The sequence below is a fragment of the Coenobita brevimanus genome, chromosome 57 (assembly GCF_032717465.1).
Source record: "Coenobita brevimanus isolate Jiangsu-jjx chromosome 57, ASM3271746v2, whole genome shotgun sequence".
NCBI classification, from domain to species: domain Eukaryota; kingdom Metazoa; phylum Arthropoda; class Malacostraca; order Decapoda; family Coenobitidae; genus Coenobita; species Coenobita brevimanus.
In genome coordinates this window covers 34,770,123-34,785,906 of record NC_137010.1, presented here as the reverse complement: position 1 = coordinate 34,785,906, position 15,784 = coordinate 34,770,123, and the positions used below count along the sequence as shown (strand labels likewise).

The 15,784-nt window shown below is 42.6% G+C and overlaps 1 protein-coding gene across 5 annotated transcripts in view; it reads left to right on the top strand.

Annotated features, from left to right (window-relative positions):
- Positions 1-15,784, top strand: part of Dys (Dystrophin) — a 257,169-nt gene that overhangs the window by 174,623 nt on the left and 66,762 nt on the right. For all 5 annotated transcript variants that reach the window (XM_080274262.1, XM_080274264.1, XM_080274265.1 and 2 more), the window contains exons 6-7: positions 6,192-6,323; positions 7,950-8,080. In XM_080274262.1, the coding sequence (XP_080130388.1) occupies positions 6,192-6,323; positions 7,950-8,080 (263 nt within the window). The remainder of the gene's footprint in view (positions 1-6,191; positions 6,324-7,949; positions 8,081-15,784) is intronic.

Genomic DNA, 15,784 nt, shown 5'->3' with positions numbered 1-15,784 from the left:
CAACGCTCCTTTATATCCTCATTCGCCAGCCTGTCTCTCCATGTGACTCCACAGGCTCCTCTTAAATAACTCATTTCCACGGCTCTCACTCTTGACTTGTGTCCTTCCAACAACGTCCAAGCTTCACTTCCGTACGTTAGAGTTGGTATCACAATACTGTCATGTAGTAACTTTTTCAATTCCATGCTCACTTCCCTGTTTCTTATCACTGCTTTCAAAGAACCAGCAACCTTTCTTCCCTGCTGTACCCTTTCAAGCACTTCACCCTCCAAACCTCCATCCTTACTCATCACACTACCCAAGTACTTAAACGTACTCACATTTTCCAATTCCTCACCATCCAACCTCGCTGTACATTCACTGACTTCACCTCTCTCAAAGACCATCACTTTACTCTTCCCTACATTCACCTTTAGATTCCGTTTCTTACACACTCTCTCAAACTCATCCACCAAGCCTTGCAGCTCCCCTTCGTCTTCACTCAACAACACAGTATCATCTGGAAACAAGAGTACAGGGAGTTTCCAAACACTATCCTCTCTCACCAGGGCCACTCCAACATCCACTACCCTACCTTGTACCTCTTTTATTACCCCATCCATGTACAGATTGAACAACCATGGTGACATGACACATCCCTGTTTCAACCCAACTTTCAAAGAGAAAAATTCACTTAGTTCACCATCCACACGCACTGCAGCCTTCGCACCATCGTACATACTCTTCACAGCATTCAACAACTTCCCATCTACTCCATATATTCTTAACACTTTCCACAATCCTAGTCTATCCACCCTGTCATATGCTTTCTCTAAATCCATGAAAGCCGCATACAACTTCTTTCCCTTCTCTAGAAACTTTTCCACTAAAGATCTGAGAATTAATATCTGATCTACACAACCTCTTCCCTTCCTAAAGCCTCCCTGTTCTTCTCCAACTAATTTCTCTGTTCTTTCTCTAACTCTGTCAATAAGTATCCTACCATATACTTTTCCTATTATACTAAGAAGACAAATGCCCCTATGATTACCACACACTTCTTTTTCCCCTTTTCCTTTGTTCATTTCATTCATTGCCAGACGCCATGTATCCCAGACGGGGTGGCCAAGGGCTTAGAGTTAATTGTTTTACAGGGAGGGGCACTAATCCTCCACCAACCCCACTTAACGTAGGGATGCCAACAGCATCTGGTGTTCCCAGGCGGTCACCCATCCAAGTACTAACCAGACCCAACGTTGCTTACAAGGGAATAATTATACCTGACTTCCAATCCTCCGGGACTCTACCTTCCTCCCAGGCCAATCTGCACATCTTCCACATCCATTCTACTACTGTCTCTCCCCCATGCTTCAGCATTTCACCACACACTCCATCAATTCCTGGGGCTTTCCCTGATTTAACTTTCTTCATTGCTTCCACAACTTCTATCCTACTGATTTCTTCCTGTCTTCTCACCTCCCTCCTTCTCCCAGCCATTCCCCAGCCACTTATACTCGCATTACTTCCATCCTCCACGTTCAACAATTCCTTAAAGTGTTCTCTCCATCTGCTCACTTTTTCTTCCTTCTCCACTAGTAATCTACCATTTTTATCTTTCACTCCCCTGCTAACTTCACTTCCACCCTGTCTTACTCTTTTAACCTCTTTCTAGAACATTTTCTTACAGTCCCTCCACTTTATACTCAAATTCCTTCCAAATTCCTCATCCACTCTCTTCTTACTCTCTCTTACTAATCTTTTCACCTCTCTCTTTCTTTTTACATATAACTCTCTCTTCCGCCTCTCAACTTCTTCCAAGCCCCTATTTCTCATCCATTCATTGTATGCTTTCTTCTTTTGTGCCACAGCCCGTTTCACCTCTTCAGTCCACCACGCTGTTCCTTGCACCCCCCTCCGTCTTCTCTTCCTTCCACACACCACATCACATGCTGCACATATTTCTTCTGTAAATATTCTACACACACCTTCCACGTCCCCCATCTGCTCCAATTCATATTTGCCCAATCGTTCCTCCACTTCTCTCTTATACTCTGCCTTTTTCTCATCCTCTTGTAACCTTTCCACTCTCCTTGCAACTACTCCTTCCTCTCGTCTTTCCCTTCTTCTATTCCTCCATCTTACTTGAACTTTAATTCTGGCCACCACCAAGTAGTAGTCAGAAAGTCCACTCCCCCAACCTCTATAAACTCTTGCATCCAATATACATCTTCGCATCCTTTCATCCACACACACATAATCAGTCATTGCCTTCCTTTCACTCAGTTCACCACCCACCCTTCTCATCACTCGCCATGTATACCTGTGGATCATTTTATGCCTGAAGAGGGTATTGTCTATCACCAACCCCCTCCCAGCACAAGTGTCCACTAACGCACTCCCATTCTCATCTACCTCAGCAGGCACACCCCACTCACCAACTATTCCATCCACCTTCACATTCCCAACTTTACCATTCATATCATCAATCAAAAACACTCTCTCATTCCTTCCAAACTTTTCCATGCACACTTCTACATTTGTCCAGAACTCTTCTCTCACTCTTCTAGCACGATCTTGCATTGGCGCATACACACACACAATCGCCCACATTTGTATTCCAACTTTCAACTTTACCCACACAATCCTTGATCTAACTGATCCATACTGTCTTATGCTCCTCTTCCATCTTTTACTCACGACTATACATACTCCTTCCTTTGCCCTCTCATTCTCACCTACTCCTGCACATATACCCCATCCATACTCCCATTCTCTCACACTTTCTCCTCTCCATTTTGTTTCAGTTATTCCACATACATCCACTTTCGCATCCTCAAGCACCTGGACAATCTCTCTCTCTTTCACCTCATCATTTGCTCCCCTTACATTCCAAGTTCCAATTGCAATGTCCTTTGTCCGGTCCTTGGTCGTCAACGTTTGGTCAGTCCTTGTCCGAGGCTTCTTGTTTGTTTTTTTAGTTAGTTGTTTTCCGGGGAGGGGCACTAACCCTCCGCCAACCCTTTTAGTCGCCTTTTACGACAAGCAGGGATACTGGGGAAGTATTCTTGAAAAAAAAAACCTACCCCCAGGGGGGTGAAAAACCCCCCTACCCCCAGGGGGTATATATATATATATATATATATATATATATATGAGAGAGGGGGTGTGAGTTGGGAGCAGGGCAGTGAAATGGCGGAGGACAGGGCGACTTGGAGGCGATTTGTTTTTGGCCACCCCAAACGGGATTGAGGCGTCTGGCAATATATATATATATATATATATATATATATATATATATATATATATATATGTATGTATATATATATACACAGACACACATACACACAAGTAATCCCTCTAATATCCGAACATCCCCACTAACCGGACATAATCGTCCTGGGATCCAGTATTCCCAAAATGGGCCAAAAACCGCAAAAAATTAAAAAAAATCTGACTTTTTTCCCACCCATAATTTGAAATTGCCGCGTGGCGCCGAACAGCTGTTACACCATGGTCCCTTCACTCCTTCCTTCCTCCTCCCTCCCCCCTCCCCTGTCAGGGTTGCCATTTGGTATTTTTCATTACCAAGTGTGGGCCAATTTGGTAATGAAAAATTCGTTTGGTAATGAATCAGAATAATGCATTACCAAATGGATTTTTCACATGTATGAGGATACACAGGATGGAGATGGTGGATTGTTTGCTCTCTCGGATTAATTTGGTAGCCTATATAGTGTGATAATAATCAACATGCTGTTAATTATAAGAAGAGTGATTACAGTACATGTATTTCCACTTGTGTATGTAATTAGTGAAGAATAGATGCTAGCTTTACGAATTTGGTAATGAAAATTAAAAATGGTAATGAAAATTGAGGAGTTTGGTAATGTGGCCGTTGTGATCTGGGAACTCTGTTACCCCGCCATCATCAACAGTCAGAGCCTAACTTCGATCGAGAGCAGATGCTTATAGCAGTGCAAGCCACAGGTGCTTGTTTAATGTGAATAAACTGTGAATAAACTGCAATACCTCGCCACTAGAACACACGGGAATTTACAGTGTTGTGCAGTGTTAAGAAATTAGAATTTAGAGTGCAGAGGATTAACTGTGGACTGCAAACTGGCGGTTCAAACCAGTCCAGGAGCCAGAATGTTTAATATTGTATAAACTCATCTCTAAAACCTCATTTTATGGTTCTTTTGCATTTATTTCAGTCTTTTGTGTCCCTTATTGGTGTGATTTGGGTCTTAAATAGGTGCAATGCATGTCCAGAGGGAGTTGTATAGGTGTTTTTCTGAGTTAGGGTTCATAAGCACAAGTCCTGGAGGCTGGGGCCCAATATCCGGACAGGATCACTATCCGGACATGCCTTTGGCTCTATTACATCGGATATTGGAGGGATTACTTATATATATATATATATATATATATATATATATGATGAGATGGAGAGGTGGAGTGGAGAGGTATATGAGAGAGGGGGGGGTGAGTTGGGAGCAGGGCAGTGAAATGACAAGGGACAGGGCGACGTGGAGGCAATTTGTTTGTGGCCACCCCGTACAAGATTAAGGCGTCTGACAGTATATATATATATATATATATATATATGATGAGATGGAGAGGTGGAGTGGAGAGGTATATGAGAGAGGGGGGTGTGAGTTGGGAGCAGGGCAGTGAAATGACGAGGGACAGGGCGACGTGGAGGCAATTTGTTTGTGGCCACTCCGTACAAGATTAAGGCGTCTGGCAGTATATATATATATATATATATATATATATGATGAGATGGAGAGGTGGAGTGGAGAGGTATATGAGAGAGGGGGGGGTGAGTTGGGAGCAGGGCAGTGAAATGACGAGGGACAGGGCGATGTGGAGGCAATTTGTTTGTGGCCACTCCGTACAAGATTAAGGCGTCTGGCAGTAGATAGATAGATACAGTATATATATATATATATATATATATATATATATATATATATATATATATATATATATATATATATATACAGCAATCCCTCCAATAACCAATGTAATAGTGCCAAAGGCATGTCCGGAAATTGGGTTTGTCCAGGAATTGGAAAAATGCCTCCAGGACAGGTACTTATGGACCCTAACCCAGCCTAACTCAGAAAACCACCTACATAACTCCCTACCGGACATGCATAGCACCAATTTAAGACTCTGTTCACACAAATAAGGGACAGAAAATGTGAAAAAAAATGAAAAGGAACCAGAGAATGAGAAATTAGAAGTGAGTATGGAAAATATTTAGCAGTGTACAGGGTACTTACAACACGTCCGTGGCCGTTATAAAGATTAACCCGCCTCCTCTGAGGCTCTGGCAGTGGTGAAAATGCTCTTGAAGCACGTACAGTAATCCAGTGTTGTGCTGCACTTAATCCTTTGCACTGTGAATTATAACTGTTTAATGCTGCACATCCTGTTCTTACTTACACCACGCCAGTTGCAACACGCCAGTTTGCACTCTGCACTTAATCCTTTGCATTCTGAGTACTAATTTCTTAACACTGCACAACACTGTAAATTCCTATGTGGTCTAGTGGCGAGGTATTGCAGTTTATTCACAAAAACGAGCACATGTGGCAGCCATTGCGATGAGTGTCTAGTCACGACGGTAGTTAGGCAGGAACTGGGGAGGGGAGGAAGCATGGGGCTGCAACTCTGCGGCAAAACACAGCTGTTTGGTGTCGTGCGCCAAGTTCAAAATACGGTTAAAAGAAAGTCGGAATTTACGTTCTTTGGTCATTTTTGGGTTCCAAAGGCCTGGGCTCAAAATGTCCAGACATTAGGGTGTCTGGGAATTGGGCATCTGGTTCTTACAGGGATTACTGTATGTATATATATATATATATATATATATATATATATATATTAGTTGGAATATTTAGGAATATGGTTCAAGGTTCATTGAGCAGTATGAGGTTAGCAGTACTGTCATACCCTTTGTATGAGGGTCTCTCCTCCCTCTTTTCTATTAAGAATGGAAAAGATCCTAATGGAAGACTTCATATTAAAAGGGCGAATAAAGGTGAGTAAGATGAGTTTCCCCTAAGCTGAATAATATTGTGACAACAAGAACAAAGTGGTAAAGATATCATACTGAAGGGGATAATGTAATTACCCGCTATAGTACTGAATATTTCTCAATTCCAGTAACAAAACCTCTCTAACTTGCTATTCTCCCTTTCCAGAAACTTGGTGTGCTGCAGAAGACAGTCGAAGATGTGTCCAGTCGGATGGAGGAGGCTGAGCGCAGCGTGGAGGGCTGGGGTCCTGTGCCGCAGGACCCTAACTTGGCTGATCAACACGCGCACAATGTCAGGGTAAGATAAGAAAGGAAAAAAAGAGCCACACTGCCATCTATTGTGAGACACAGCAGTTAAGGCAAGGCTATGGTTTTCACATAGTAACTGCAAAAATTTCATAAGTAACCTTTTGTCGCTGTGGTTGTTTACAGAATAGGCTTTTCATCGAGGCTTGTAGTTTCTGGAGATCGTGTTGGTATAGTGTTCATCTGCTAGTCAGGTAGACCTGGCCTTGATCCCACCCAGTGGCAGACATTTAACTTATTAAGTGCCATATGCAGTGCTGCTGATCCCCAGATGCAAACATTGGCTGATATTTTAAGTTTATCATGCCAATGAAGTAGCCTATATACAAATATGTAAACAGTTTCCGTAAAGAAACTCGTCAACGCTGCATACAGGTATCATATCAGCTAAGTTGTTGTGCTCATATTAGCTTAAAGAAACTCTGTTGACTCTGCAACCCACGCTACACTTCACAAATATATGCACAGATGCACAGCCACCATTGCGAAGACCTCCAGCCAAACAGCATCTTTCATGAACCCTCACCAGACATTCATTCCACAGAAATTGTTCTTCCCAAAGAGACATGGCTGCACCTAGCCAGATACGATATGGCCACTACCCTTCTTTGCTTTGCTGCCAAAGCAAAATGCAGTTCACAGATAGTCTACTATGCCCTCACTATAATGCAGCCCCTCACATCACAACAGACTCACTGACCTTATACACTTCATTCTCACAACACATCCAGAACCTCAATAGAAGATCTCAAGAAGGTCGCAACTAAGGTAACCTTTTCCTGCATTCCATCAGGTTCACATCCAGATGAACCATGGAACTTCAGTATTATTCACTGAAAGAAAAAAAAGTTCAGCCTGACAGGATTAAAGTTATTAACCTTAACCTATTCAAACCTCTACCTGTCATCTGCACTCTGCAGTTCATACTACTTTTTATCTTTATCATGTGGTGCATACAAAACAGTACAGAAATATACAGTATGTCTAACTCTGTTCAGATGCCATTGAATATATTTTGCTTTTCCATCCATCCATCCATCATCTATGTTGCCCCATGAGGAGCGTAGGAGCCCAGGGCTAGGCAAGTTGGTCCTGACATTTAAGATGAGAGTGACCAGCCTCACTCATCCCTGAGTGGCATACCTGAGCAATAAACCCCAACCACCCCTCGGATATAAACTTTCACTGGCTTAATCCGTTTGGAGTGCCGTAATTCCCTGCTAAACCACCAGGCACCCAAATTTGGTTATATGGTTACTACCCAGCATAGTAAATGGTTTCCTGGTGTACAGGAAACCATTTGGCATGTCACTCAGTGTAGAGTCGCCCACAGGCAGAAGTAAGAGGAAAGAATGAAGGAAAGAAAGACAGAAGAGGGAGTGTAAAGTCACTCGTAGGCAGAAGGTCGAAGAAAGAATAAAGGAAAGAAAGACAGAAGAGGATGGAAGGAAAGAAGGATGAAGGAGAGGAAAGGGCAGACACCCGTGAGCAGCACTACATCGAGTGAGTGGATGGCGAGTGCCCCCACCTATCACTTATTTTGCTTTTCATTTATTTTTATTTTTAATATATTAGAGTTACTGGTAGTCCATACAGTCAACTGAAATCACAATTGCAGAAGTTACGCGAGAGCCTGGCAGATCTACAACGAGGTGTGGATGACGTCAATGACCAGGCAGCTCGCTTCTCAGCCCACAATGTTCCCCTGACACCTGCCAACTCGGCCAGGCTACATGACCTCAACAACAGGTGAAACTTGATTACAGTACAGAAGGTGTGAATTTAGGGAAAGAGGACGAGAATTTATCTGGGGTTTCCTTTATACACTGGTCCATTCCCCAAGTGAGATCATGAAGAGCCATGCTGTAGATCACCCTGCCCCATTTGGAAATGGTTAGGATGATGATGATTTTTTTTTCTGTTTGTGTGTTAGCTGTATGTCTGTCAGTATCTGCATCTGTATTAATATGTATCATTTTGTCTATCTACATCTGTCTGTCTGTGTACTTATTTCTGAATCTATCAAACTATCATCATCATCATCATCAGGATTAGTAGTATTACTGTATCATGTAGTCTTCACTTTTTCAGTATATTGATCCAGAACTAAGAAAAGCAAAACACAGAGGTTTTAAAAGTTACCTACAGAATGTTCTATGAAGCAGGCTACTCTGTAAGTCACTCACACACCATTCATACATTAATGACATTTTAACATTTATATTCAGCTATCAAACGACTATATTTGTAATAACACCTCATAAGAACATATATTTCAGCTAATCCACTTTAATGCTGTGGACTAGTGATGGGGAGATTATGGCCTGTGGGTCATGTTTGTCCTGCCATGGATCTCAGGATGGACCATTGCCATTTACATAATAGCAGTAATAATGAGTAGTTAAAGAGGGGTTTGTAATTAAAGTCAGAATCATTTAGATGACTGGACTTTCTTTATACTTAGCTCAGAATGCATAATTTTATAGAAAACATATGTTTTCTAAAGTTATTGTTAAGGTTCAGGGATTTAAAAAAAAACAAAAACAAGATGGCAGTTGGGGTGGGAGGAAATTCAGAGTTCTGTACCATTTACCACATTCTGCCAGCTACGAACATTATAAGTACAGAGTGGAATGTAGTAATGGGTATAGAACTCTGAATCTCCTCCCATCCCAAATGCTTTCTTGTTTCTAGCCTTTTTTCATCTCTGCTTCCTTACAAACATTTAACAAAATATTTGTTTTTTAGTTTATGACCATTTTATGGAAACCAGCAACCAGATACCCATTAACTATAGTATAAAGCAACTTTTAACTTTACAATTATCGCAACCACAGTTGCTGTTACAGTACAGGGTGCAGTATATGCAAAATGCTCACATGGAATGGGATAACATGAATCCATGGTGTTTTATATATCTGATAAGATGTCCGAGTGCTGGAGAATGTTTTTAGGTTGTAACTCGCTTACTGCAGCTTGAGCACTGCTCCGTGAATTAAAAGGCACAGCCCTGATTGTTATGAAGCTTTTTAGTGTGTCACACACCCGTGTGTGCCATTTTATTTTTGAGTTATGACATGAAGTAAAAAAGAAACAAAACAAAATCAGTGTTTTTTGCGACCCAATTTAGCAACTCTAGTGAAGGTTGCTGTGACTTTGCGAGTGACGTTGCACTCAAATAGTGTGCTGAAAGCTGAGCTTGGTGATCATTTTGGTTTAGTCGGCGTGTTTAAAGGTGAGCTTGGTGATCGTTTTGGTTCCAGGCCCTCATTTCCTTATGTATGTGACATGATTTGAACCTTGGCCATCCCTACTTAGTAAGTGCATACTGATAGTCACATTGCCATAAAGCTGCACTGGGATGATGTTCCAGGGTAGTGATCATATTCAGTCAGTATCCAAAGATTATTTCGGTTCGAGCTTCGCAGTGCTCAACTTTTATATACCGTACATAGGTGGCTACATAATGTAAGTAGCACTTTACGAGGCATCTGACAAACTACAGGCAACTTGTCCAACCAGTTGACCACCAAATTACTAAGTATCTTTCAAGAAAAACCACTTGTATTGGAGGGGTTAATGAATAAGGCTATATTATCTAACCTCTCCAGTTCGAAACATGAAATATATAAAGCATCCGGATGTAGTAGTAATGAAATATGAATAAAATATAGAACAGACTCATTGTAATGGAGTAAATATCAGCAGTTCAAACCATATGTTGCTGAATTCACCTTGAGGCACTTTCATTCAGATTAGAAGCCTATCATATTTCACCCCTCAATGCCGGGCTATTTATAGCGCAGTTGTTCTCTCGCTACAGGCATTTTTCTGAAAACAGCTGGTTTTCAAACTTAACATCTCGGAAACTATAGCAGTTAGGGAAACAAATTAAAGACCATATTACTTATCAACTCTTCTTCTTGCGAGTGAAAGTATCCCCAGGTCTGTAGGTCTCGCGTTAGTGAGTAAGAACATGATGAAGAAGATTAATTTTTGGCATGCAAGGCAGGATGTATTTGTGTGTGTGTAATTCACCGGGTCGGTCAGGATCACTTGGATGGTTGTGATCGTCAGCTTTTACCCTCCCGGAAGGGAGCTGAGAGCTCATATAATCCGTTCTAAGGGCAAGGCTGTGACCTTCACACATGCACACACCCGTCCCCTTGCTCAAGGGGGACAGTAACCACCCACTTTATCAGTGAAACTTTTCGCAACCTGAGTGAGGCGTGAACTCCTGTCCACCAGATGGCAAGCGAGAGCGTTACCACTGCACCAGCGAGCAGTGTGTGTGCACATCCCTGATTTTGGCATCATTCTCAGCATGCTAACTTCTTTACTAGATAAACTAGACACAGTGGCATCCAAGGCATGCTGTATGGCATTATCACTGAGTCCTTTCTTAGTATCCTTGAGAAGAGGCTTGACTGGGGTGGATGAGGCAATAGTCCACGTTAGACGAGAACGGAATCAGACAGGAAGGGTTAAGAAAACATTATCTTACACCTGGCAGAGTCACAGAGACGACTGAGGTATACTTCCCTCAGCTGGCGGGAGTCTCTCCCTTGCTTTTGGCGACGAGATCAAGCAGCGGTCATCTGCAAACTGTGCCACGAAAACAATTGCAGTGCCTACCGGCTCCTGGCGGCCTCCCACCCACCTTTGTTGCATCAGTCCATACTGACACCCAGCGGTTAGGAGTTAAAGGGTTAATGAATGCTTTATCCAATCCATGCAGTTCAAAACTTCATCTGGAGACAGCAATGACATATTATATAAAAAGTAATTACAGTGAGGGTGTTAATGCCGGCTGTTCAAATTCCTCATCGCCAAATTCACCATCCAGATTCGAATCCTCTGAGTTTGACAGCTTTCTATCTATCTATCTATTGCCAGACGCCTCAATCCCGCTTGGGGTGGCCACAAACAGATCGCCTCCACGTCGTCCTGTCCCCCGCCATTTCACTGCCCTGCTCCCAACTCACACCCCCCTCTCTCATATACCTCTCCACCCCATCCCTCCATCTCATCCTCGGCCTCCCCCTCGCTCTTCCCCCCCTCCACCTCACTCACATACACTCTCTTCGTCAGTCTTTCACCCTCCATGCTCTCCACATGGCCAAACCACCTCATTTCCTATCACATCCACATCCACACCACAACGCTCCTTTATATCCTCATTCGTCACCATGTCTCTCCATGTGACTCCACAGGCTTCTCTTAAATAACTCATTTCCACTGCTCTCACTCTTGACTTGTGTCTTTCCAACAACGTCCAAGCTTCACTTCCATACGTTAGAGTTGGTATCACAATACTGTCATGTAGTAGCTTTTTCACTTCCATGCTCACTTCCCTGTTTCTTATCACTGCTTTCAAAGAACCAGCAACCTTTCTTCCCTGCTGTACCCTTTCAAGCACTTCACCCTCCAAACCTCCATCCTTACTCATCACACTACCCAAGTACTTAAATGTACTCACATTTTCCAATTCCTCACCATCCAACCTCGCTGTACATTCACTGACTTCACCTCTCTCAAAGACCATCACTTTACTCTTCTCTACATTCACCTTTAGATTCCGTTTCTTACACACACTCCCAAACTCATCCACCAAGCCTTGCAGCTCCCCTTCGTCTTCACTCAACAACACAGTATCATCTGGAAACAAGAGTACAGGGAGTTTCCAAACACTAAAACACTATCCTCTCTCACCAGGGCCACTCCAACATCCACTACCCTACCTTGTACCTCTTGTATTACCCCATCCATGAGCAGATTGAACAACCATGGAGACATGACACATCCCTGTTTCAACCCAACCTCCAAAGCGAAAAGTTCACTTAGTTCACCATCCACACGCACTGCAGCCTTAGCACCATCATACGTACTCCTCACAGCATTCAACAACTTTCCATGTACGCCATATATTCTTAATACTTTCCACAATTCTTGTCTATCCACCCTGTTATATGCTTTCTCCAAATCCATGAAAGCTGCATACAACTTCTTTCCCCTCTCTAGAAACTTTTCCACTAAAGATCTAAGAATGAATATCTGATCTACACAACCCCTTCCCTTCCTAAAGCCTCCCTGTTCTCCAACTAATTCCTCTGTTCTTTCTCTAACTCTGTCAATAAGTATCCTACCATACACTTTTCCTATTATACTAAGAAGACAAATCCCCCTATGATTACCACATACTTCTTTTTCCCCTTTTCCTTTGTACAAAGGAATAATTTTACCTGACTTCCAAACCTCCGGGATTCTACCTTCCTCCCAGGCCAACCTGCACATCTTCCACATCCATTCTACTACTATCTCTCCCCCATGCTTCAGCATTTCACCACACACTCCATCAATTCCTGGGGCTTTCCCCAATGTAACTTTTGTCATTGTTTCCACAACTTCTATCCTACGATTTCTTCCTGTCTTCTCACGTCCCTCCTTCTCCCAGCCATTCCCCAGCCACTTATACTCACATTACTTCCATCCTGTATGTTCAACAATTCCTTAAAGTGTTCTCTCCATCTGCTTCCTTTTTCTCCCTTCTCCACTAGTAATCTACCATTTTTATCTTTCAATCCCCTGCTAACCTCGCATCCACCCTGTCTTACTCTCTTCACCTCTTTCCAGAACATTTTCTTACAGTCCCTCCACTTTACACTCAAATTCCTTCCAAATTCCTCATCCACTCTATTCTTACTCTCTCTTACTAATCTTTTCACCTCTCTTTCTTTCTACATATAACTCTCTCTTCCGCCTCTCAACTTCTTCCACACCCCTATTTCTCATCCATTCATTGTATGCTTTCTTTTGTGCCACAGCCTGTCTCACTTCTTCAGTCCACCACGCTGTTCCTTGCATCCCCCTCCGTCTTCTCTTCCTCCCACACACCACATCACATGCTGCACATATTTCTTCTGTAAATATCCTGCACACACCTTCCACATCCCCCATCTGCTCCAATTCATATTTGCCCAGTCGTTCCTCCACTTCTCTCTTATACTCTGCCTTTTTCTCATCCTTTTGTAACCTTTCCACTCTCCTTGGAACTACTCCTTCCTCTCATCTTTCCCTTCTTCTATTCCTCCATCTTACTTGTATCCTAATTCTGGCCACCACCAAGTAGTGGTTAGAAAGTCCACTCCCCCAACCTCTATAAGCTCTTGCATCCATTACACATCTTCGCATCCTTTCATGCACACACACATAATCAATCATTGCCTTCCTTTTATTCAGTTCACCACCCACCCTTCTCATCACTCGCCATGTATACCTGTGGATCATTTTATGCCTGAAGAGGGTATTGGCTATCACCAACCCCCTCCCAGCACAAATGTCCACTAACGCACTGCTTTCAATGGTTACAATATCATCAGAGTCCTCATTCATCAAGGTGATGAAAATTCTGGTGGGTTATACTAGATGTTTGTATTCCTAAGTTTTTTGTTGGGCCACCATTGTGATTTGTGAGAGACTTCTTGTGTCTTGAGGCAGTAACACACAGAGAAGTTACCCAGTGACTCCTTCAGCACGGTGACTTTATTATTATTATTATTATTATTATTTTTTTTTTTTACTTTATCCCAGGTGCTCAGAGATTATTTTATTCATCTTAGAGTTTTCAGACCAGAGAGTTTAAATTTAGCATTCATTAACCCATTCATCCCTAAAGATCTAATTTAAATATAATTGTTTTGAGAAAAAAAAATAGATAAGAATGAAAATACAGTATATAGATGGGGTTCATATCTCAGTGCATCACTGTTTGTACCAATCTTATCTTTTCCTTAATGTTGGTAGTCAGATTTTACTGTTGTTCATTCCTTGGTGTTAACGCTTTTCATCATCGACTTCGTCATCATCATCATCATCATCATCATCATCTTTCCCAACTGTAGCTCCCTCAACTTCAGTACATTTCTTTTTCACACGTAGGCTGTGTAGGGCTGTATAAACACAAAGTACAGTCATCATCATCATCATCATCATCATAATATCTGTGCATCATTATCGTACAAGTACTTCCCTCAGCCTCCATAACCTTTCCCCTGCTCTCTCTCTCTCTCTCTCTCTCTCTCTCTCTCTCAAAACTAATGCACAAAGTGTACCATTATGCTACTTTTGGAGCTTGAAGTCAGTAGGAGCTTAGGAACTGTACCCTAGAAGAGTCTAGATTCAACTGACCTCATTAACCGTACTGGATCAGTGTGCTTAGGTACCGAGTGACATTGTGCACAAAGTGGTCCCATATTTAGCTAGAAATGATGAGACCTAGTAGAGTATCTCATTAGACCTTGATAGACGCCATGACCTTTCAACAGTGAATGTCAGCAAAGTTGTTTTGTGTATTGAACTTAACGGTGTTTTTTGTGGACTCATTGGTTACTGCCATCTTTCATGTTAGGGTAGCATGCTCATTATTTTTGTGCTGTTACCTTTTTATTGGGAACCGTAAATGCTATACAGTGCTTCCTTAACATCCACGGGGTTTAGGTAACAGAGACACCCGTGTATATTAAAAATCCGTGGATATCTGCTGCCCCCCTTAAAAACATCCCTGGACCCCACTTAACTCTTTGGCTGCAGTGGCTGTGATGACAACGTACTGACTGTGCTCATTATGGAGAAATAGGAAAAAAATTGTGTGTTTTCAGCTCGTGCTTTAACCCCTACACCGCGGGGTTGTTTTTGCGCTCCTTGCGCGTCCCGCGAGGATATTCATGCTCCAACTGTCTTTTTAAAAATATTTGCCAAAAATCAGTTATTAGTCCTAGAATATTAAAATTATATATGCATATGGCACATACCTTCAGCTTTCCCATGGGATGTTTGTTGAGCCTTCGTCATCTACCAGAGGACTTATGGAGACTTCTGAAGTTGGGTAACGAAGTCTCCACTTTAGACTTCCCGATACCCCGTAATATGGTTACCACTGCCTGATATTATAACTATAAACACTATTCTATGAATTTCAAGTAGTTTGGAATCTATCTGTCTATCTATCTATTGCCAGATGCCTCAATCCTGTTTGGGGTGGCCACAAACAAATCGCCTCCAAGTCGCCCTGTCCCCCGCCATTTCACTGCCCTGCTCCCAACTCACACCCCCCTCTCTCATATACCTCTCCACCCCATTCCTCCATCTCATCCTCGGCCTCCCCCTCCCTCTTCCCCCCTCCACCTCACTCGCATACACACTCTTCGTCAGTCTTTCACCGTCCATCCTCTCCACATGGCCAAACCACCAGTATATTCCTCCTAACGCTACCTATCACATCCACATCCACACCACAACGCTGCCTTATATCCTCATTTATCAGCCTGTCTCTCCATGTGAGTCCACAGGCTCCTCTTAAATAACTCATTTCCACTGCTCTCACTCTTGACTTGTGTCCTTCCAGCAACGTCCAAGCTTCACTTCCATACGTTAGAGTTGGTATCACAATACTGT